This window comes from Tubulanus polymorphus, chromosome 11, assembly GCF_964204645.1.
Source record: "Tubulanus polymorphus chromosome 11, tnTubPoly1.2, whole genome shotgun sequence".
Taxonomy (NCBI): domain Eukaryota; kingdom Metazoa; phylum Nemertea; class Palaeonemertea; order Tubulaniformes; family Tubulanidae; genus Tubulanus; species Tubulanus polymorphus.
Window position 1 is genome coordinate 13,089,656 of NC_134035.1, and position 21,240 is coordinate 13,110,895.

Sequence of the window (21,240 nt, forward strand, 5' to 3'; positions counted from 1 at the left end):
AGCAATTAGTATCGGGGGGGGGGGGGGAATATAATGTATGATAGCGTTAATGCGGGGGATAGCTACTTAAATTGAGGGTATGATTGACGAGGGGGGCGGGGTTTATTGAACTGATTGACGGGGATCGAGTTCACCTGGGGGTTCGATTGTTTAGTTGGGGGAATGAGTCAATTCCGTGAACCTCGCTTTTCTCATATTGACTACGAACTCTACGGACACCACACAATTACAGTTACATTACATATGATTAAACAATAACACAGTGAAACATATTTCACCAAAATTTAAAACTCAGTTTGTTTCGGGCGCCGCTACTATCACATGATAAACATTGCTGTTTGTCAATTAAATGTGTTTTGATGATAATGTTGGAGGGAAAGTTTACCAGAATGCTTTGTGGTTTGTCTTAACTTGTGTTGCTGTCAAACTCGCGTAAGTCATAATTGGAGAAGTCAGTCACATTACTGAAGTCATCTCTATTTTTGAGTCCCGATTTGTATTTCTTAAGTCAATTTACTTAAAGTGTAAGACATCAACGTAAAGATCCTCACAACAATGACGACTTAAGCGGGTTTCACTGTAGCTTGTATTTGTTAAGAGTGAAGCATTCAAGGTTAATTAGTGGTCCCAACAAAAGATACAGCATCACAGGGCTTATTGGGGGAGGGAGTTGTTTGAGGGTAAATATATCATTCGTCGGAAATGACACTGATGCCAATTCGCTATCGGAAAATTTTGTTTATGCAACTTTCTTAATATTATAATGTTGTAAATATAACGATGATGATGAATGACGAAAAAAAAAAACTCGTACGGAAAAATGATGTTAGTTGAAACTAGAACTTGAAAACGATGAAGAACTGGGTTTTTAACGATACATATGTGTGTATACGTGTCTTAGACCAGATTATTAGTTGAAATTCACTTTTTTTTGTTGAAGAAAAACAAAACAAGTTTTTTTTCAAATTGAATCTGAATTCGAGACTTACTATTTCTGTTCGTTATGTATTCATGGGTAGGTTATATTGAGGTGTACACGTAAGGTTATATTGAGGTGTACACCTAAGGTTATATTGAGGTATATTAATTTTTTGGTTAACATCGTTGGATTCAATTAACACTGAATTTTCTTTGGTTCTCTTATTATTGGATGAATCCAAAGTTCAGGTTTTACGAGGCGTAGAATTTGTGAACTTGTTTCAAACTTCTCACACTTTTTCACCTCTTTCAAGTTGGATTTAAATACACGTATCAACCTGCAGCCCTTCAGACAATCTGCAGCCTGGAACCTGCAGCCCTCATGCATTCACCATTGCAGTGTCAAGTATGGACGATCAGTTTTTTGAAAGTGTACTGATGAAATGTCTAATGTTTGGTATTTGTTGTTCATTTTCGATTAAAAATGTCTCTGGTTTAGCTCTGAACACATGTGAAGTGTTGACGATCAGATTTTGAAATACCTAATGTCTGGTGTTTGTAGTTAGTTCAATACTAATTGAACATGTAGTTGTGGACACGGTTGACTTAAGTCCAAAAGTGATCTTTAATCTTTAAACTGATCTTACCTTGTTAGATTGGCTATAGAACTATAATGGCTTTAGACTGGTCCATGTATGTGCAACTGGGCACTGAACAGATGTGAAGTTTTGTAGACTCCCGGCTGAGGGGTGTTGACTCCAGGCTGAGGGGTGTTGACTCCTGGCTGAGGGGTGAATACTACAGCTAGGTTGAGGGGTGCATACTCCAGGCTGGGGGTGTAGACTCCAGGCTACAGATTGATTATTCAACTGTCTGGTTCCAGTAGACATGCTACATTTAAAATGAATGTTAAATTGTAATGATAATTATAAATATGGAAATGAATAATAATGAATAATAATAATAATAATGAAATAATAATAATTAAGTGCTTGCTTCGATTGAAATAAATATAAATAAAAATCAAGTTTTTGTAAACGTTTTTTCTTCTCAATTTCTTTCTGTTTTAATGATGTACGGATGCGATCGGAATCTTTTAGTCTGTGCAATTCATGTATTTTAAAATGGACGCGCCAAATGAGGACGTTAGATCCAGGATGGTGCTATATCTTATAGATATGAGGATGTCTGACCCATGACGAGGCTATATTCAGTTATTCAGGGTTGAATATGAGGATGTTTGGTTCAGGATATTTCATGAAGTTGACTTCGATACACTATAGACCAGTTTTGAAGATTGGATCCTCTGTTCAGCATACATGAAATACATGTAGTAATGAAATAATGGTAGCCTGAGAGATGAATGAAATATCCTTGATGTAAATATATAATGATAGAATATGATAGAAATGTAAAAATAATCATGATGTGAATGTTATAATGATAAGAAAACAATTTTCGTTATTGATGAGAATGTATAGAAATAATATTAATAATTATGTGAATAATATTATTATGATAAGAAAATAATTTTTATTGTCTATTGAACTTGAAAAAAAATTAAAAGTTTCATCGTCATGTATAGAAATAATATTAAAAAATGATTATGTTATTGATGAACATTATTGTCTTCATTTATTTTCGACTCGAGCTCCAGTCGGTTTCAGTCGGTATTTAGTAGGAGCCCTCAGAAGTAGGTGGCAGCACCATACGGTCCCCTAGCGTGATTTATGCGAACTAATGCAATGCCACGATCTCTCAATCGACTGTAAATCCCATTTAAAATTCAAATACGATCGTAAGTACGTATATTGGCTACTATTGATGAACAGGAGTTGACCTACTAGATAAGCGAACACTGGGTATACTAGTTCACAAAAGTGCCGCCAGGGAACCGTATGGTGCTGCCACCATCATACACCAAAATTAAATCTCATTTTTATTGCACACATGTTCGGGCGAGATTCCAGACAGTTGCAGCTCTAAATCTGCGTCGATCTATGAATCCTCGATTTTTCTTTTGCGCCAAATAATACAAGAACCATCTTCAATTGCAAGGCCTCGTTTCCTACAAGGTGCTGAGCCACATAATAATTCCAAAAGACCAACAAAACCATGACAACCAAATGACAAATAACACTTATAAATTCCGTAATATTTTTTCATTTATTTATTTCATTAGGATAAGAGTTTTATTCATTCTCCTCTGATCTCAATCTCGCGTTCGGATTCGTCACTTTAATGTTTAATTGTTGAGCTCGTTCGACAAGAGTTTTACGTTTTTTCGCGGAGACGGTTCCCGCGATTTCAGCGGAGAATGTTCGATTCTGCATCATCAAAACCTCGAGATCCTGTAATTATACAAATTAAAACCCATCAATTAATTAAATGCACACATTCAATGATGGAACGTGTGTCTATCACTTATAGCACAATATCTGCAGCTCCTGGACCAAGTTCAGACTTTTGAAGAAACTAAATGAGTTTATTTCAAATGTTTCGACTTCTTCTGAACTAAAAAATAATAGAACTGAGTCCAGAACCCAGTTCCATTGTTCTGGATCTAGTTCCACTGTTATGAGTCCAGAACTGCAGAACCTGGTCCAGAATTGTGGAACTAGATTCATAACAGGTAGAACTAAGTTCAGAAGTGTGGAACCGCATTCAGAAGTGTGGAACCGAATTCAGAATAGTGGAACTGTATTCATAACAGGTAGAACTGAGTCCAGAACTGTGGAACCGCATTCAGAAGTGTGGAACTGAATTCAAAATAGTGGAACTGGATTCATAACAGGTAGAACTGGGTTCAGAAGGGTGGAACCGAATTCAGAAGTGTGGAACCAAATTCAAAATAGTGGAACTGGATTCATAACAGGTAGAACTGGGTTCAGAAGGGTGGAACCGAATTCAAAATAGTGGAACTGGATTCATAACAGGTAGAACTGGGTTCAGAAGGGTGGAACCGAATTCAGAAGTGTGGAACCGAATTCAAAATAGTGGAACTGGATTCATAACAGGTAGAACTGGGTTCAGAAGGGTGGAACAGAATTCAAAATAGTGGAACTGGATTCATAACAGGTAGAACTGGGTTCAGAAGGGTGGAACCGAATTCAGAAGTGTGGAACCGAATTCAAAATAGTGGAACTGGATTCATAACAGGTAGAACTGGGTTCAGAAGGGTGGAACCGAATTCAGAAGTGTGGAACCGAATTCAAAATAGTGGAACTGAATTCATAACGGTGGAACTGGGTTCAGAAGTGTGGAACCGAATTCAGAACAGGGTTCAGAATGGTGCTCAGAGCTGCATTCAAAACTGTGGAATTGGGTTCAGTTCGCGCTGGTATCAATGAATACTTACTCTGATGTTGAAGACTCGGAATTTCTTGAATGAGATTTGTGTTTCTCTAGTAAAAATCATTGTTTTTAATTTCTTCATGCTTTCGGTAAATGTAGCCGATGACCTCCTGATCGTCTCTAAGGTTCGAACCCAGTAATTACTGATACTGGTTCAGAGTGGTCCTGATGCTGAATAGAGGATGCACAGGGGTGTCCCGGGTTCGAATCCAGTAATTACTGATACTGATTCAGAGTGGTACTGATGCTGAGTAGAGGATGAACAGGGCTGTCCCGCGTTCAAACCCAGTAATTGCTGATACTGATTCAGAGTGGTCGTGATGGATAAAAGATGAACAGGGGTGTCCCAGGTTCGAACCCAGTAATCAATGATACTGGTTCAGAGTGGTACTGATGCTGAATAGAGGATGTACAGGGGTGTCCCAGGTTTAAACCCAGTAATTACTGATACTGATTCAGAGTTGTCCTGATGTTGAATAAAGGATGTACAGGGGTGTCCAGACCGTACAGTGCTGCCGCTATGCTCATCGTTAGCGGGATTTTCATACACTAACTAAAGTCAGCTCTGGCAATCGACGTGCTGTACAGTTATACTCCGTGACCTTAGCTTGCCAGAGTTGACTAACGTTAGTGTATAAAAATCCCGCTAACGATGAGCGTAGAGACAGCACCGTACGGTAAAATGTTGATATCTTAACAAAAGTAATAACTGATAACAGATTCAGGACACCCCTGTACATCCTCTATAAATTCAGCATCACGACCACTCTGAATCAGCATCAGTAATTACTTGGTTCGAACCCAGGACACCCCTGTACATCCTCCATTCAGCATCAGGACCACTCTGAATCAGTATCAGTAATTACTGGGTTTGAACCTGGGACACCCCTGTACATTCTCTATTCAGCATCAGAACCACTCTGAATCAGTATCAGCAATTACTGGGTTTGAACGAGTGGCCCTGATGCTTAATGGAGGATGTACCGGGGTGTCCCGGGTTCGAACCCAGTAATTACTGATGCTGATTCAGAGTGGTCCTAATGCTGAATATATAGAGGATGTACAGGGGTGTCCTGATGGCGAATCCTTTCTAGTTTGACACCGTAACGTGGTACATGTATATCGTTCTCATATTCGAGAAGCATGAATTGGTCAGTGGTGGTCAGTGATGGTCAATTTATGAATTCTCAATATTTATGGCGAATCCTTTCTAGTTTGACACCATAACGCGGTATATAGTTTTCAAATTCAAGGAGTTTGAATTTGTCAGTGGTGGTCAGTGATGGTCAGTTTATAAAATTTGCAATGATTCTTCAGTAGTTTGAAAACAAACATGACTTGAAAAATTCCCGAAATTCGAAGTCAAGTGGTCAGACTCGGGGATATCTCAATTGGTCAGTCTCTGACCATCATGGTGTCACCATTGTGGTCTATAGCTCAAATGAAACATGTGGAACCGACGAATGGGCCCAAAAGCGTAAGTCATTTCCCGAGTTATGTGATCCAAAAATGCCCTAACTGGAAAAGGCAGTCTCTCAATTGGACGAAACCAAATCGGACAGGACAATTAAAATTTGGGAAGGACACAGGCAGTGGTCTTTCTACGAAGCCCACGCGGTGAGCGTATTATTATGAAATCTTTTTTTAAACCACCATGTACCACGAAGTAATAAGCATCGTTGTAAGCACTTGAAACAGCCATTAACCACTTGAAACTGTCAGATCAAACATCATACCGCATCCCCGCAAAGAGGGGTAGTTCAGCAAACCGGGGTTTTCATTGGCCTCTCTAGACTACCCCCCAGTACGGGTAGCCGAGAGCAAACCGGAAAACTCATAATGCTTGCCGTAGTAATGAAATAATGGTAGCCTGAGAGATGAATGAAATATCCTTGATGTAAATATATAATGATAGAATATGATAGAAATGTAAAAATAATCATGATGTGAATGTTATAATGATAAGAAAACAATTTTCGTTATTGATGAGAATGTATAGAAATAATATTAATAATTATGTGAATAATATTATTATGATAAGAAAATAATTTTTATTGTCTATTGAACTTGAAAAAAAATTAAAAGTTTCATCGTCATGTATAGAAATAATATTAAAAAATGATTATGTTATTGATGAACATTATTGTCTTCATTTATTTTCGATTCGAGCTCCAGTCGGTTTCAGTCGGTATTTAGTAGGAGCCCTCAGAAGTAGGTGGCAGCACCATACGGTCCCCTAGCGTGATTTATGCGAACTAATGCAATGCCACGATCTCTCAATCGACTGTAAATCCCATTTAAAATTCAAATACGATCGTAAGTACGTATATTGGCTACTATTGATGAACAGGAGTTGACCTACTAGATAAGCGAACACTGGGTATACTAGTTCACAAAAGTGCCGCCAGGGAACCGTATGGTGCTGCCACCATCATACACCAAAATTAAATCTCATTTTTATTGCACACATGTTCGGGCGAGATTCCAGACAGTTGCAGCTCTAAATCTGCGTCGATCTATGAATCCTCGATTTTTCTTTTGCGCCAAATAATACAAGAACCATCTTCAATTGCAAGGCCTCGTTTCCTACAAGGTGCTGAGCCACATAATAATTCCAAAAGACCAACAAAACCATGACAACCAAATGACAAATAACACTTATAAATTCCGTAATATTTTTTCATTTATTTATTTCATTAGGATAAGAGTTTTATTCATTCTCCTCTGATCTCAATCTCGCGTTCGGATTCGTCACTTTAATGTTTAATTGTTGAGCTCGTTCGACAAGAGTTTTACGTTTTTTCGCGGAGACGGTTCCCGCGATTTCAGCGGAGAATGTTCGATTCTGCATCATCAAAACCTCGAGATCCTGTAATTATACAAATTAAAACCCATCAATTAATTAAATGCACACATTCAATGATGGAACGTGTGTCTATCACTTATAGCACAATATCTGCAGCTCCTGGACCAAGTTCAGACTTTTGAAGAAACTAAATGAGTTTATTTCAAATGTTTCGACTTCTTCTGAACTAAAAAATAATAGAACTGAGTCCAGAACCCAGTTCCATTGTTCTGGATCTAGTTCCACTGTTATGAGTCCAGAACTGCAGAACCTGGTCCAGAATTGTGGAACTAGATTCATAACAGGTAGAACTAAGTTCAGAAGTGTGGAACCGCATTCAGAAGTGTGGAACCGAATTCAGAATAGTGGAACTGTATTCATAACAGGTAGAACTGAGTCCAGAACTGTGGAACCGCATTCAGAAGTGTGGAACTGAATTCAAAATAGTGGAACTGGATTCATAACAGGTAGAACTGGGTTCAGAAGGGTGGAACCGAATTCAGAAGTGTGGAACCAAATTCAAAATAGTGGAACTGGATTCATAACAGGTAGAACTGGGTTCAGAAGGGTGGAACCGAATTCAAAATAGTGGAACTGGATTCATAACAGGTAGAACTGGGTTCAGAAGGGTGGAACCGAATTCAGAAGTGTGGAACCGAATTCAAAATAGTGGAACTGGATTCATAACAGGTAGAACTGGGTTCAGAAGGGTGGAACAGAATTCAAAATAGTGGAACTGGATTCATAACAGGTAGAACTGGGTTCAGAAGGGTGGAACCGAATTCAGAAGTGTGGAACCGAATTCAAAATAGTGGAACTGGATTCATAACAGGTAGAACTGGGTTCAGAAGGGTGGAACCGAATTCAGAAGTGTGGAACCGAATTCAAAATAGTGGAACTGAATTCATAACGGTGGAACTGGGTTCAGAAGTGTGGAACCGAATTCAGAACAGGGTTCAGAATGGTGCTCAGAGCTGCATTCAAAACTGTGGAATTGGGTTCAGTTCGCGCTGGTATCAATGAATACTTACTCTGATGTTGAAGACTCGGAATTTCTTGAATGAGATTTGTGTTTCTCTAGTAAAAATCATTGTTTTTAATTTCTTCATGCTTTCGGTAAATGTAGCCGATGACCTCCTGATCGTCTCTAAGGTTCGAACCCAGTAATTACTGATACTGGTTCAGAGTGGTCCTGATGCTGAATAGAGGATGCACAGGGGTGTCCCGGGTTCGAATCCAGTAATTACTGATACTGATTCAGAGTGGTACTGATGCTGAGTAGAGGATGAACAGGGCTGTCCCGCGTTCAAACCCAGTAATTGCTGATACTGATTCAGAGTGGTCGTGATGGATAAAAGATGAACAGGGGTGTCCCAGGTTCGAACCCAGTAATCAATGATACTGGTTCAGAGTGGTACTGATGCTGAATAGAGGATGTACAGGGGTGTCCCAGGTTTAAACCCAGTAATTACTGATACTGATTCAGAGTTGTCCTGATGTTGAATAAAGGATGTACAGGGGTGTCCAGACCGTACAGTGCTGCCGCTATGCTCATCGTTAGCGGGATTTTCATACACTAACTAAAGTCAGCTCTGGCAATCGACGTGCTGTACAGTTATACTCCGTGACCTTAGCTTGCCAGAGTTGACTAACGTTAGTGTATAAAAATCCCGCTAACGATGAGCGTAGAGACAGCACCGTACGGTAAAATGTTGATATCTTAACAAAAGTAATAACTGATAACAGATTCAGGACACCCCTGTACATCCTCTATAAATTCAGCATCACGACCACTCTGAATCAGCATCAGTAATTACTTGGTTCGAACCCAGGACACCCCTGTACATCCTCCATTCAGCATCAGGACCACTCTGAATCAGTATCAGTAATTACTGGGTTTGAACCTGGGACACCCCTGTACATTCTCTATTCAGCATCAGAACCACTCTGAATCAGTATCAGCAATTACTGGGTTTGAACGAGTGGCCCTGATGCTTAATGGAGGATGTACCGGGGTGTCCCGGGTTCGAACCCAGTAATTACTGATGCTGATTCAGAGTGGTCCTAATGCTGAATATATAGAGGATGTACAGGGGTGTCCTGATGGCGAATCCTTTCTAGTTTGACACCGTAACGTGGTACATGTATATCGTTCTCATATTCGAGAAGCATGAATTGGTCAGTGGTGGTCAGTGATGGTCAATTTATGAATTCTCAATATTTATGGCGAATCCTTTCTAGTTTGACACCATAACGCGGTATATAGTTTTAAAATTCAAGGAGTTTGAATTTGTCAGTGGTGGTCAGTGATGGTCAGTTTATGAATTTGCAATGATTCTTCAGTAGTTTGAAAACAAACATGACTTGAAAAATTTCCGAAATTCGAAGTCAAGTGGTCAGACTCGGGGATATCTCAATTGGTCAGTCTCTGACCATCATGGTGTCACCATTGTGGTCTATAGCTCAAATGAAACATGTGGAACCGACGAATGGGCCCAAAAGCGTAAGTCATTTCCTGAGTTATGTGATCCAAAAATGCCCTAACTGGAAAAGGCAGTCTCTCAATTGGACGAAACCAAATCGGACAGGACAATTAAAATTTGGGAAGGACACAGGCAGTGGTCTTTCTACGAAGCCCACGCGGTGAGCCTATTATTATGAAATCTTTTTTTAAACCACCATGTACCACGAAGTAATAAGCATCGTTGTAAGCACTTGAAACAGCCATTAACCACTTGAAACTGTCAGATCAAACATCATACCGCATCCCCGCAAAGCGGGGTAGTTCAGCAAACCGGGGTTTTCATTGGCCTCTCTAGACTACCCCGCCAGTACGGGTAGCCGAGCAAATCGGAAAACTCATTATGCTTGAAATACATGTAGTAATGAAATAATGGTAGCCTGAGAGATGAATGAAATATCCTTAATGTAAATATTTAATGATAGAATATGATAGAAATGTAAAAATAATCGTGATGTGAATGTTATAATGATAAGAAAACAATTTTCGTTATTGATGAGAATGTATAGAAATAATATTAATAATTATGTGAATAATATTATTATGATAAGAAAATAATTTTTATTGTCTATTGAACTTGAAAAAAAATTAAAAGTTTCATCGGCATGTATAGAAATAATATTAAAAAATGATTATGTTATTGATGAACATTATTGTCTTCATTTATTTTCGATTGGAGCGCCAGTCAGTTTCAGTCGGTATTTAGTAGGAGCCCTCAGAAGTAGGTGGCAGCACCATACGGTCCTCTAGCGTGATTTATGCGAACTAATGCAATGCCACGATCTCTCAATCGACTGTAAATCCCATTTAAAATGCAAATACAATCGTAAGCACGTATATTGGCTACTATTGATGAAGAGGAGTTGACCTACTAGATAAGCGAACACTGGGTATACTAGTTCACAAAAGTGCCGCCAGGGAGCCGTATGGTGCTGCCACCATCATACACCAAAATTAAATCTCGTTTTTATTGCACACATGTTCGGGCGAGATTCCCGACAGTTGCAGCTCTAAATCTGCGTCGATCTATGAATCCTCGATTTTTTTTTTGCACCAAATAATACAAGAACCATCTTCTATTGCAAGGCCTCGTTTCCTACAAGGTGCTGAGCCACAATAATTCCAAAAGACCAACAAAACCAAATGACAAACACCACTTATAAATTCCGTAATATTTTTTCATTTATTTATTTTATTAGGATAAGAGTTTTATTCATTCTCCTCTGATCTCAATCTCGCGTTCGGATTCGTCACTTTAATGTTTAATTGTTGAGCTCGTTCGACAAGAGTTTTACGTTTTTTCGCGGAGACGGTTCCCGCGATTTCAGCGGAGAATGTTCGATTCTGCATCATCAAAACCTCGAGATCCTGTAATTATACAAAATAAAACCAAACAATTAATTAAATGCACACATTCAATGATGGAAAGTGTACCTATCACTTATAGCACAATATCTGCAGCTCCTGGACCAAATTCAGACTTTTGAAGAAACTAAATGAGTTTATTTCAAATGTTTCGACTTCTTCTGAACTGAAAAATTGTAGAACTGAGTCCAGAACCCAGTTCCATTGTTCTGGATCTAGTTCCACTGTTATGAGTCCAGAACTGCAGAACCTGGTCCAGAATTGTGGAACTAGATTCATAACAGGTAGAACTGAGTCCAGAAGTGTGGAACCGCATTCAGAAGTGTGGAACTGAATTCAGAATAGTGGAACTGGATTCATAACAGGTAGAACTGAGTCCAGAACTGTGGAACCGCATTCAGAAGTGTGGAACTGAATTCAAAATAGTGGAACTGGATTCATAACAGGTAGAACTGGGTTCAGAAGGGTGGAATCGAATTCAGAAGTGTGGAACCGAATTCAAAATAGTGGAACTGGATTAATAACAGGTAGAACTGGATTCAGAAGGGTGGAACCGAATTCAGAAGTGTGGAACCGAATTCAAAATAGTGGAACTGGATTCATAACAGATAGAACTGGGTTCAGGAGGGTGGATCCAAATTCAGAAGTGTGGAACCGAATTCAAAATAGTGGAACTGAATTCATAACGGTGGAACTGGGTTCAGAAGTGCGGAACCGAATTCAGAACAGGGTTCAGAGCTGCATTCAAAACTGTGGAATTGGGTTCAGTTCGCGCTGGTATCAATGAATACTTACTCTGATGTTGAAGACTCGGAATTTCTTGAATCCATCTGGACAAACGTATTTGGTTTTCTTGTTTGATCCGTACCCGATGTTGGGCATAAGATATTGACCCTTGAACTTCCTGCGAACTCTGTTGTCAATACCTTTGGGTTTGCGCCAGTTTTGCTGCAATAGAAAAATGTGTTAAGCTAAAGATGACTTCCACCAAACAACAGAATAATTCTTTCAGGGGTAATACAACACCACATAGTCTGACTGTAGGTTTTAGCAGAATCAATCTTTCACGAATGACAACTTTAAATATGTGCTTGTAGGCTAGGAAAATTGTCTCTAAGTAGAAGGATTGGCTGTTTAAGTTGTCAGAACGGTTCCTGATTTTCTAATTTCCATGTCAATATCGGGAAGATCGCAATTAACAGAAATTCTTTGACTTATTGTCAGAAAAGTTCTATGCATATGAGCAGTAAATATTCCTGCCATCCCCCGCCCTTTAGGCTTTAGTATCCAGGTCAATTTCAAGGCAAGTCAAAGATTTGCATCGGGCTCTTATTCAGCATCTCACTCAAACTCCATTCTCAACTCCCGGCCTTATTCCAGATCTCATTAATTCTCACATTACAGATCAAACAGCAAATAATGAATTTAATGAGCAAACTCGTGTTAAATCAAATGTGCAAAGTTTGAATTCTGAAATCTGCCAAACGACGTCAAGTCAAGCAAAATTAAGAAACCTACCTTCAATTTCTTATACCGGTCCGACTGATGACGAATGAACTTCTTCGTCCTCTTTTTGACGATCTTCACATTACGTAGAGGTCTGACAACCATCTTGACGGTTTAGAACCTGCAATACACACAAAATACATGGTCATATGATTCGGAGTTTCGAGGCACAGAAAATGCTCGTAACGTTATGTTAAATTCTTCAGTCTTTCAACGAATCGAAATTGTCAGCGAATACGCGATAAATCAGCAGAATGAATTTAAATATACAGATTAACTGCTGTTTGTGGGATTAATTAAGGATTGAGGAAGATGTTTGAAGATTTAAATAAATGTTTTTACACACCTCAGATCGCAGTCAGAAATAATGGCCGAAAGACCGGAAGTAGTTATCTAAACGAAATGAAGATTTATTTCTGAAATGGCGAAGGCGTAGATTATTTGTAAAAACTTCATTTCAAAATTGAAAATAAAATGATGCTCATTCATTGTTTTGTTTCTTAAAGCTTTTAAGTGATAATATATAAGATTTATTACTCCTACACTATACCGGCGGTTCAGTTTGATGTTTCGGTTTTAGTTCATTATTGACTAATCAACAAGGACCTAAAATTTTCAAAGGTTTGTGTCGCATTTAAAACACTTTTACCTTCGAATTTACCCGAATCTAACTCAACACAATGAATGTTGATTTTATAACGTCATTAGATAATGATTTAATTGCTATTAATTAGTGTTAATTTAGTCTAAAATCATTTGTAAAGTCCTGCATCTTATAAATTCAACCATAAATTCATTGAGACTTTATTGACAACTCCTTTTTTGGTTGGGCGTAACCAGATTTCTAATCAAGTGGGAACCTACCTGTAAACCGGTGGCCCAGAAAAAAGAAGAAGGCTGATTTGAATGGTGGGTCTCGCTTGCGGCATTCCATGGGCTGCGTGTCGTGGACCTGGCTGGGACGGGTTGGGTGGGGCTTTTTTAGTTTTACCTAGTCGTTGTTGGTAAGCTGTAGCAAGTGGATGGGCCCCAACCAATTTGTAATTTGCGGCCTGTGAAAATATCTGACCGTCAAACTAAACCACAGACAGGTTACTGGCCGACAAGGAGTCTAGGGTGAGGGTAAAACTTAAATTTCCTCCCACCCCCCACTAGACTGCAGATGTACTAATCTGATCTCTGAATCATTATTTGAACTAATTATCCGTTGTTTGATTACAGATGGCTGCAGATAAGAAATTGCCGCCGGTGAAAGTAAAAGGGAAGTCTCCGACTGATGGAGCGGAGAGTACGGCATGCGGAGTCTTCCTTAAATACGCTATGATCGTCTCGAACATCTTTATCTTGGTAAGATTTCGCTCGGTCGCTTATAGATTTTTATCTCTCCACCAGGGCCCGAGTGTCTGTGTTTTGGATTAACTAATAATTTCTGTTGTAGCTTAAGTATTCTTAAAAATGACTGGATACAGTTGAAACGTTGCAAATAAACTACTAGCTGAAGGAATACAGTATTCCTGAAGATGACTATTAGGATATAGTCGAAACGTTGAATAAACTACACTAGCTCAAGGAATACAGTATTCCTGAAGATGACTATTAGGATAAAGTCGAAACGTTGAAAATAAACTACACTAGCTCAAGGAAATATTCCAGACATGTTCACGATTGTTAAAACACATAGCCTATTCGTGTTGAAGCGATGTAGAGAGAATCCCACAATGATAACAAAAAAACAGTCTGAAGCTAGTGTAGTTTATTCAACGTCTCGACTTTATCCTAATAGTCATCTTCAGGAATACTGTATTCCTTGAACTAGTGTAGTTTATTCAACATTTCGACTATATCCTGATAGTCATCTTCAGGAATACTGTATTCCTTGAGCTAGTGTAGTTTATTCGATGTTTCGACTATATCCTAATAGTCATCTTCAGGAATACTGTATTCCTTTAGCTAGTGTAGTTTATTCAACGTTTCGACTATATCCTAATAGTCATCATTATGCATTTATTCCTGAAGATGACTATTAGGATATAGTCGAAACGTTGAATAAACTACACTAGCTCAAGGAATACAGTATTCCTGAAGATGACTATTAGGATAAAGTCGAAACGTCGAATAAACTACACTAGCTCAAGGAATACAGTATTCCTGAAGATGACTATTAGGATATAGTCGAAACGTTGAATAAACTACACTAACTCAAGGAATACAGTATTCCTGAAGATGACTATTAGGATATAGTCGAAACGTTGAATAAACTACACTAGCTTCAGTTACATTTTCGGACTTTTCATTATTATTGTGGGATTCTCTCTACTTCAGACATGTTTTTTCTGTATTGTGGGATTTTGCTGTATTAGTTGATAGAGTTTATATTTGTTTGTATTGATAGTTAGTCGGTCTGGCGAGTGTCGCTGTTGGAATCTGGATCGCCGTCGATAGAAACTTTCTATCGAACGTATTGAGCACGGAACTCGTACAGTACGTATCGGCGTCTTACATCCTCATCATCGCCGGGTTCATCGTCTCGATCGTCGCTCTTATCGGATGCTGCGGCTCCAGACGCGAAAATAGATGTTTACTGTTGACCGTAAGTAAAATCACAGTCACCCGTGATTTGAATACCTGATTACAAAAATTTAGGTCATCGTCAATTAATATGATGTTGAAATATCCACCACCATCAATAATCCACTAACGAGACATCAGCTCCTACAGTGAGTGGATAATTGAGATTTGAACTAATGTTCAGTAAAGGGAACTGTGGAACTGTGTCCTGTTATCCACCAGCCTCAATTATCCACCGACGAGACATCAGTACCTGTAGGGGTGGATAATCCAGATTTAACTTCTGCCCTTGTTCTCATTGAGAAGATGGACATCTCCAAGAGATAGATCATTAGTCTGGACTTGAAGTTGGCTTCATGTTAAAGTTTCTTGGTATTAAATCATGAATCTGTGTCTGAATTGTTAACTATTAAATTGAGATTTGAAGTATTTACCAACTGGTGTAGTTCCTGGAACCCTAGGTTTTGAAATTTCTGTTTTAATCTTTATTTTCAGTATTTCATTATTCTGACTTTGATGTTTATCATTCTGCTCTGTGCTGCTATTCTTGCTATCGTATTCAGAGCGCAGGTAAAAACATTAATTAATTCTGTGTTTTATTCAACTGATAGAATTGTCAAACCATTCAGAAATGTTTATGTTATGTTTTCAGGTCGGCACCAGTTTGAAATCATTGATGGGAACGACATTGAAGCGATATTATGGGAAATTAAGAATTGTAACCGATGGCTGGGACGCAACTCAATCACGGGTAAATTGATGAAATCTATTATTCTTCCATTTTTCAAATGTCTCCAGTGAAGCAATGAACACATGTGAAGTTTGGATGTCTCTAAGGGGTGCAGGGTCTCGTCTGCTGATATTGAGGGACGAAGCTTTTATGAAGAATATTTGTTTATTTTGTAGCTCGATTGTTGCGCAATAGAAGAACAAGATTGGGGAATTTACAACCAATCAGAATGGATCAAAGATATCAATGGCGCCATCACGTGTAAGCATTAATTACTAAAAAATACGTTTTATATTGGATGTTATTTTCGTCGTATTATATTTTCGTTTTTGTGGTTGTTATTTTTGAAGATAAAACTCCCGGATATCGTTACGTTCCCGCGACGTGTTGTCAGAAGGATAGCTCCGGTAATTACAGAAATCTGGAAGCTTGTCAGACGTCGCAGCTGATGCCTCCCGGGACGATGGTCGGAAGCCAAAACGATGACTTACACTACAGGGTAAGAATTCGTGTTAACCCTCTACCAACAGTTGCATAAGCGGTTTGGCCTTATGAGTTTAAACTACAGTTAACCAAACCAAATTCAGGCGGAATATTTGAGTGAATATTTGAGTGAAAGTGAATATTTGAGAAGGCAAGACTTAATGTAATTCATTTCCGATGGTTCAACCATAAGGAGTCAAATTTCAATCCAGAAAATGAGGAGTTTTAGGCTGTTCATAAAGAACATGTTTCCTATTTTCCAACCCTTACTTGCTTGTAAATGTACAATGAGTGAAGTAGCTACTTAACCCTTGTACCCTTTATGATTTATTAATCATGGGATTCTGTGCTCACGGATTGATCGAGTTATTCAGAGGGATTTGTTTTGTTTATTTCAGGGTTGTTACAGCGCTGGTAAAGAATTCCTGATCGAACATTCGTCTATTTTGCTCGGACTTGGTATTGCTCTATCTTTATTACTGGTACGTGCTTTCTCAATTCTTTAGACAGTTACAATTATATCAATACACAGAACAGCTGCTATTTTATAACTAGAATTACAGATTTAATTTGTTTTGTGTGTACAGAAATATGAAAGATGTTACTGAGGGTCTTACTGTATAACTGTTGATTTCTGATTACTTTGAACATTTTCTGTCATATTTCAATGAAATTACCGGTACTGAAAAAGATTCAAGTTGTTACTGATAGCAGCACTTTTTAGGGGTTGGCAGCCCTGAATACATGTATCACGTTTCCTCAATGATTCAATGATATTTCCTCTATTTTCAGTTGTGTGGAATGATATTTTCGATTCTGTTGTTTTTACGAATTCCAAAGAATGCCTGAATTTGAATCTACACGAGGATCGATGTTGCAAGAAGATTCAACTTACGATCAAACCTGCTTAAACCAGATCAGTTTTAGAAAATGTTGTTTATCAGTCGCTCAGTTGGCAAAACTTGAAAGAAGCCAAAAAAAATAAAAAGTTCAATCAGAGTTGGAAATTTCTGAATTCCAAATGAAACCATCCGGTCTCGATTGAGCAGGTTTGAAAATGATATATATTGTAAATATTGAAAATAATATACATATCATATTTATATCGATATTTATCCTGCCTGAAATTACAGAACTGACAAACTCGGTTTCATTAGTGTCAAGTCTGATCCTTATTTATGTTTCTAATTCAATTCACTGAACGCAAGTTTGTGTTTTAACTATGAAAGCTTCAGTGAGTTTCACCTTTAAAATTGATAACATTCCATCCTGGCATTCAGATACTCAAATGTGATTTTGTTATAGTTAAACTGAAGTGATCCATAACAGGGGAATACACCTGCAATTGGGAAGCAGGACCCAGTTCCACAGTTGTGAGTTAGAGTTAACTCTCAGTTAACGTTAGTTCAATTTCGATGAGTTAACTCAGAGTCAAATCTTAACTCAGAACTGTGGAACTGGACCCTGCAGGATTGATTGTTTTCTGCCGGCATTAGCTTTAGCTTGGTTTTCCCCTCTCTGGCTGTTTGCAGTAGTTATTGTATTGATAGGCTATATCTATATTTCAAATACGTTACGTGAAACTGGGTTTGTATTTTATACCTAAATCTGTCCATTACTGAAATCGTAGAACATTCCAATCGTAAAAATAATTCTGTCCAAATTATATTCGTCTATGATTGAATAGTCGTCCATTTTATTATCAATAATTATGAAAATGATAGTATTTTTTGCACTGTGCATATTTTATATGAATTATGTAATATTCTAATGAAGTTTGAAAATCAGTCAGTAATAGAATAAACTGTATAAAATATAAATTGTAAATCTTTTATAAACCGCTTCATTTATTTAATAAAATAATTTTTCATAAAAAAACATCAACTTTTTGTGATCGCTTTCTTTGAGTGAATGTGCAGCTATCCTGCAGCCATCCTGCAGACATTCAGACATTCTGCTGTTTTTGCTTCCTTCAGATATTTGACACTTAGTCACCTAAATCTTAATGCCATTTACATTTATAATATTTGTTTATCCAGGGGCAAATGGATCGTAGATGAAATCGGCACTATGTATATCTGAAAAGGAGAGTGCTGGTTGATGTAAACTAGAGGGTCAGGGGTCCAGTCATAGAAAATACTCAAAATTCCGGACTTGGCTAATTTATGGATTATTGAGATGAAACGGCTTCGAAGGTTATTGAGAAGTGCTGTATTTTTTCAAGGGTACTGAAAATCTAGACTGTTATCAGACTCATACACTTCTGTGTAGATCTGTCAATGGACATACGTTGAATCTTGGAGTAATTAACGGCAAGGATCTTTTAAAAAATATCTGAATCTGCAGCCTGGATCCTGCATCAGTCGCACAGTGAAAATCAAGCGCCATTCTTCCATTTTTTTTCCGAGATATGAAGTAAATCATCAATTGATTCAGAGTTTCTCTCAAACAGTAAAACAATAAACGAAGACAGAGTTGAATATTTTGTATTTTAAACTTTATTATGACCAGAATATACAGCAATTATATAATAAAAAATAAAGACTTATATTGATACATTACCGAGTGTAGTCTGAATACCAGTCTTTGTTAAGGGTTCCCTACAACGGGTTCCCTACTGTTTGAGGAACAACGGCTAGGTACTAGACTATACAGAGTGTGGTCGATGTGTCTTCAAATAATCATTCAACAATAAATAAATAGAACGTTTTTCTATAAACAATTTTTACAACATCTTTAAAGTTCACATGAAACATTCAACCTTTGCCGCCACCAGCAAAAATAGCAACTTTAGATTTTTAAAAGTAAACCTTGAAGCCTCATTGACTCATTAATAACTTGTGTCATTTTCTTTTTTTCATTCATTAACCCTTTCACAGCCTGACTAATCGTTTATCCCAAAGTGCCGGAGACAATTTGAAAACTTTCTGAAAAGATTCCATACCAATGAGTTGCATATACAGGCATTCCACAGGTACTGCCATCTTTCAGTAAAGATGATAACTAATTACTTATTACATCAATACACCGTGATACGGTGTACAAGTAAAGTTCCAATTTATACACCGCACTGAAAGGGTATGAAACTGGGACTAATCTTTTTACAAGTTCAAGTAATTTAGACCAAGGTTTACTATATTCAGTTCATAGTTTATGTATTATACAATGGAACCTGGTTGACGAGTTGAAGATTCTGCGCTGTCTCGGTCGCCGCGACCGGTTGCATCTCGACCGTCTCCGGCGGCGACTGATTGTTTTTAACGAGCGCCGAAAATCGTAACAAACACAACATCGCGACGGCGAGCAGAAACGCGCACGTTACGAATATAATCCGATTCCCGCTTTTAAACTCGTGATCGTGAATAATCATCAGTACGCAACACGCGATCAGATTCAAGGGCACGCGGAACCAACTGACGACCGATATCGTGTGCTGTTCGGGTATGATCTTCATCCGTACGAACCCCATCGCCGGAAAATAGATACCGACGCCGATCTCCATGAGCAGGAACGCGAGGAACGACACGGAACGTTTCGGATCGGCCGGGTGAGTCGAGAATACGCAGATTATAACCGATATCGACGAGAGTAAGACCGCGCCGGCGAGCAGGCTAACGACCGGGACTCGTTTAGACGCTAAAACGTGGAATACGGCCGATCCGATCATAATACACACCATAAAACACGCGAATACAACGCCGTACGGAGGGTCGGACTTGGATAGGACCGGCGTCCACAGGAATACAAATATATACATGACACTTTCGAACAGCGATTGAATCACTCCGATTAGGAAGATTCTTTGATCCGATAGAATACACTTCAAACCGTCTGTCATCGAACGTTTAAAATGTGCGTTGCGTTTACCGTAGTTTTCGTCCCATTTCGCCATGACGACGATACCGGATATCAGTAAACACGGGACGGCGAGTATAAACGGAGCGACCGGACCGGCGTGGAGCCATTCGGCGATGACGTTCGCGACGACGCCCGCGATTATCGCGAGGACGCCGTTCCAAACGGTCGCCTTAGCGAACGTCACCGGAATCCACTCTTTAGGGAAATCGTTCGATTCCAAGTGTTCGTGAACGTACCACGCTTCGAACGCGTAAAACAACAACGAGGTCGAAACGCCGGAGAGAACGCGTGCGATTATCAAAACTCCGTAACTACGCGATAATTTCATGAAACACGCCACCGAGTAGATCACCGTGAAGAATACGCACAGTTTACGTCGACCGAATCGATCGGCGGCGATCGGCGCCCACGTTCCGAGCAGAACCGTCGATGCGAAACCGCACGAGTAAATAACGGCGATCTGAAACTCATCGAACTCGTAATGAGAGTACAGTCGATACAGGTACGGTCCCTGCAGCCAATCAGCGAGCAGCGCCGGGAAATACGCCGCGAAATACACGTATTGGAATTTCAGAAATATCGGGTTATTACCGACGGCCGGGTGAACCCGCGATCGAATAGACAACAGCTGCAGTCCAATACATATTAATCCTAGGATAAATAAGGCCACGTATGAGATGATCATTTTGATGCTTGCTGCACGGACACCGACGAATGTCAGTCCCGACTTTTCTTAATTAAATGCTGTTTTTCCCCAATCTTTCTTGCCGGTTGGTCCGGTGGTTAATAGTTAGTAGTAACCTCCTTTTTCTCCTCCTTCTTCTTATCTAAAGTCCTCGTTTTCTTCCTTTAACACGTCACAATTCGTAATTTACGTCTGAAAAAGGAAGCAGTTGAATTTGGACCGGTCAAAAAGTGTTTGCGACAAATCATCGAAAATTCGATTGGGAAACCCCTTTCGCTGACAGCGATGACGTAGCGGGAATTCCCGTAGCGTGGATCTGTGGACGCCGCTGACGGACACATAACCCTAACCCTAATCCGAAACCCTAACCCTAATTCCGGAACCTCAATCGTGTTTTCTTTATTCCG

General features: G+C 39.0%; 5 protein-coding genes across 5 annotated transcripts; 1 reads left to right on the plus strand and 4 right to left on the minus strand.

The window, feature by feature from the left end:
• Nucleotides 1-3,101: 3,101 nt before the first annotated feature.
• On the minus strand, nucleotides 3,102-4,377 carry LOC141913212 (large ribosomal subunit protein eL32-like). Its single transcript, XM_074804683.1, has 2 exons — nucleotides 4,277-4,377; nucleotides 3,102-3,269 (listed from the first exon to the last, which is right to left on the minus strand). The coding sequence occupies exons 1-2, from the start codon at nucleotides 4,352-4,354 to the stop codon at nucleotides 3,111-3,113; spliced, it is 237 nt and encodes a 78-aa protein (XP_074660784.1). The 5' UTR covers nucleotides 4,355-4,377; the 3' UTR covers nucleotides 3,102-3,110.
• Nucleotides 4,378-6,948: 2,571 nt separating this feature from the next.
• On the minus strand, nucleotides 6,949-8,249 carry LOC141913222 (large ribosomal subunit protein eL32-like). Its single transcript, XM_074804696.1, has 2 exons — nucleotides 8,149-8,249; nucleotides 6,949-7,141 (listed from the first exon to the last, which is right to left on the minus strand). The coding sequence occupies exons 1-2, from the start codon at nucleotides 8,224-8,226 to the stop codon at nucleotides 6,983-6,985; spliced, it is 237 nt and encodes a 78-aa protein (XP_074660797.1). The 5' UTR covers nucleotides 8,227-8,249; the 3' UTR covers nucleotides 6,949-6,982.
• A 2,553-nt stretch (nucleotides 8,250-10,802) lies between these two features.
• LOC141912647 (large ribosomal subunit protein eL32-like) lies at nucleotides 10,803-12,918 on the minus strand. Its single transcript, XM_074803965.1, has 4 exons — nucleotides 12,856-12,918; nucleotides 12,522-12,630; nucleotides 11,799-11,951; nucleotides 10,803-11,006 (listed from the first exon to the last, which is right to left on the minus strand). Exons 2-4 carry the CDS (start codon nucleotides 12,612-12,614, stop codon nucleotides 10,848-10,850), a joined length of 405 nt encoding a protein of 134 aa, XP_074660066.1. The 5' UTR covers nucleotides 12,615-12,630; nucleotides 12,856-12,918; the 3' UTR covers nucleotides 10,803-10,847.
• A 172-nt stretch (nucleotides 12,919-13,090) lies between these two features.
• LOC141912668 (CD151 antigen-like) lies at nucleotides 13,091-18,128 on the plus strand. The gene is made up of 9 exons (XM_074803996.1): nucleotides 13,091-13,130; nucleotides 13,731-13,856; nucleotides 14,902-15,099; nucleotides 15,573-15,647; nucleotides 15,730-15,828; nucleotides 15,984-16,068; nucleotides 16,158-16,306; nucleotides 16,689-16,772; nucleotides 17,083-18,128. The coding sequence occupies exons 2-9, from the start codon at nucleotides 13,731-13,733 to the stop codon at nucleotides 17,137-17,139; spliced, it is 873 nt and encodes a 290-aa protein (XP_074660097.1). The 5' UTR covers nucleotides 13,091-13,130; the 3' UTR covers nucleotides 17,140-18,128.
• A 673-nt stretch (nucleotides 18,129-18,801) lies between these two features.
• LOC141912739 (molybdate-anion transporter-like) lies at nucleotides 18,802-21,202 on the minus strand. The gene has a single exon (XM_074804106.1). It carries the CDS (start codon nucleotides 20,831-20,833, stop codon nucleotides 19,442-19,444), a length of 1,392 nt encoding a protein of 463 aa, XP_074660207.1. The 5' UTR covers nucleotides 20,834-21,202; the 3' UTR covers nucleotides 18,802-19,441.
• Between the last annotated feature and the right edge of the window lie 38 nt (nucleotides 21,203-21,240).

Excerpts from the sequence above, each read along its gene's own strand:
- LOC141913212 (XM_074804683.1), bottom strand. The coding sequence starts at position 4,354 with ATGAAGAAATTAAAAACAATGATTTTTACTAGAGAAACACAAATCTCA. Across the intron at positions 3,270-4,276 it reads TCCGAGTCTTCAACATCAGA|GATCTCGAGGTTTTGATGAT; the intron begins GTAAGTATTCAT and ends GTATAATTACAG.
- LOC141913222 (XM_074804696.1), bottom strand. The coding sequence starts at position 8,226 with ATGAAGAAATTAAAAACAATGATTTTTACTAGAGAAACACAAATCTCA. Across the intron at positions 7,142-8,148 it reads TCCGAGTCTTCAACATCAGA|GATCTCGAGGTTTTGATGAT; the intron begins GTAAGTATTCAT and ends GTATAATTACAG.
- LOC141912647 (XM_074803965.1), bottom strand. The coding sequence starts at position 12,614 with ATGGTTGTCAGACCTCTACGTAATGTGAAGATCGTCAAAAAGAGGACG. Across the intron at positions 11,952-12,521 it reads ACCGGTATAAGAAATTGAAG|CAAAACTGGCGCAAACCCAA; the intron begins GTAGGTTTCTTA and ends TTTCTATTGCAG. Across the intron at positions 11,007-11,798 it reads TCCGAGTCTTCAACATCAGA|GATCTCGAGGTTTTGATGAT; the intron begins GTAAGTATTCAT and ends GTATAATTACAG.
- LOC141912668 (XM_074803996.1), top strand. The coding sequence starts at position 13,731 with ATGGCTGCAGATAAGAAATTGCCGCCGGTGAAAGTAAAAGGGAAGTCT. Across the intron at positions 13,857-14,901 it reads TCTCGAACATCTTTATCTTG|TTAGTCGGTCTGGCGAGTGT; the intron begins GTAAGATTTCGC and ends TTGTATTGATAG. Across the intron at positions 16,773-17,082 it reads TTGCTCTATCTTTATTACTG|TTGTGTGGAATGATATTTTC; the intron begins GTACGTGCTTTC and ends CTCTATTTTCAG.
- LOC141912739 (XM_074804106.1), bottom strand. The coding sequence starts at position 20,833 with ATGATCATCTCATACGTGGCCTTATTTATCCTAGGATTAATATGTATT.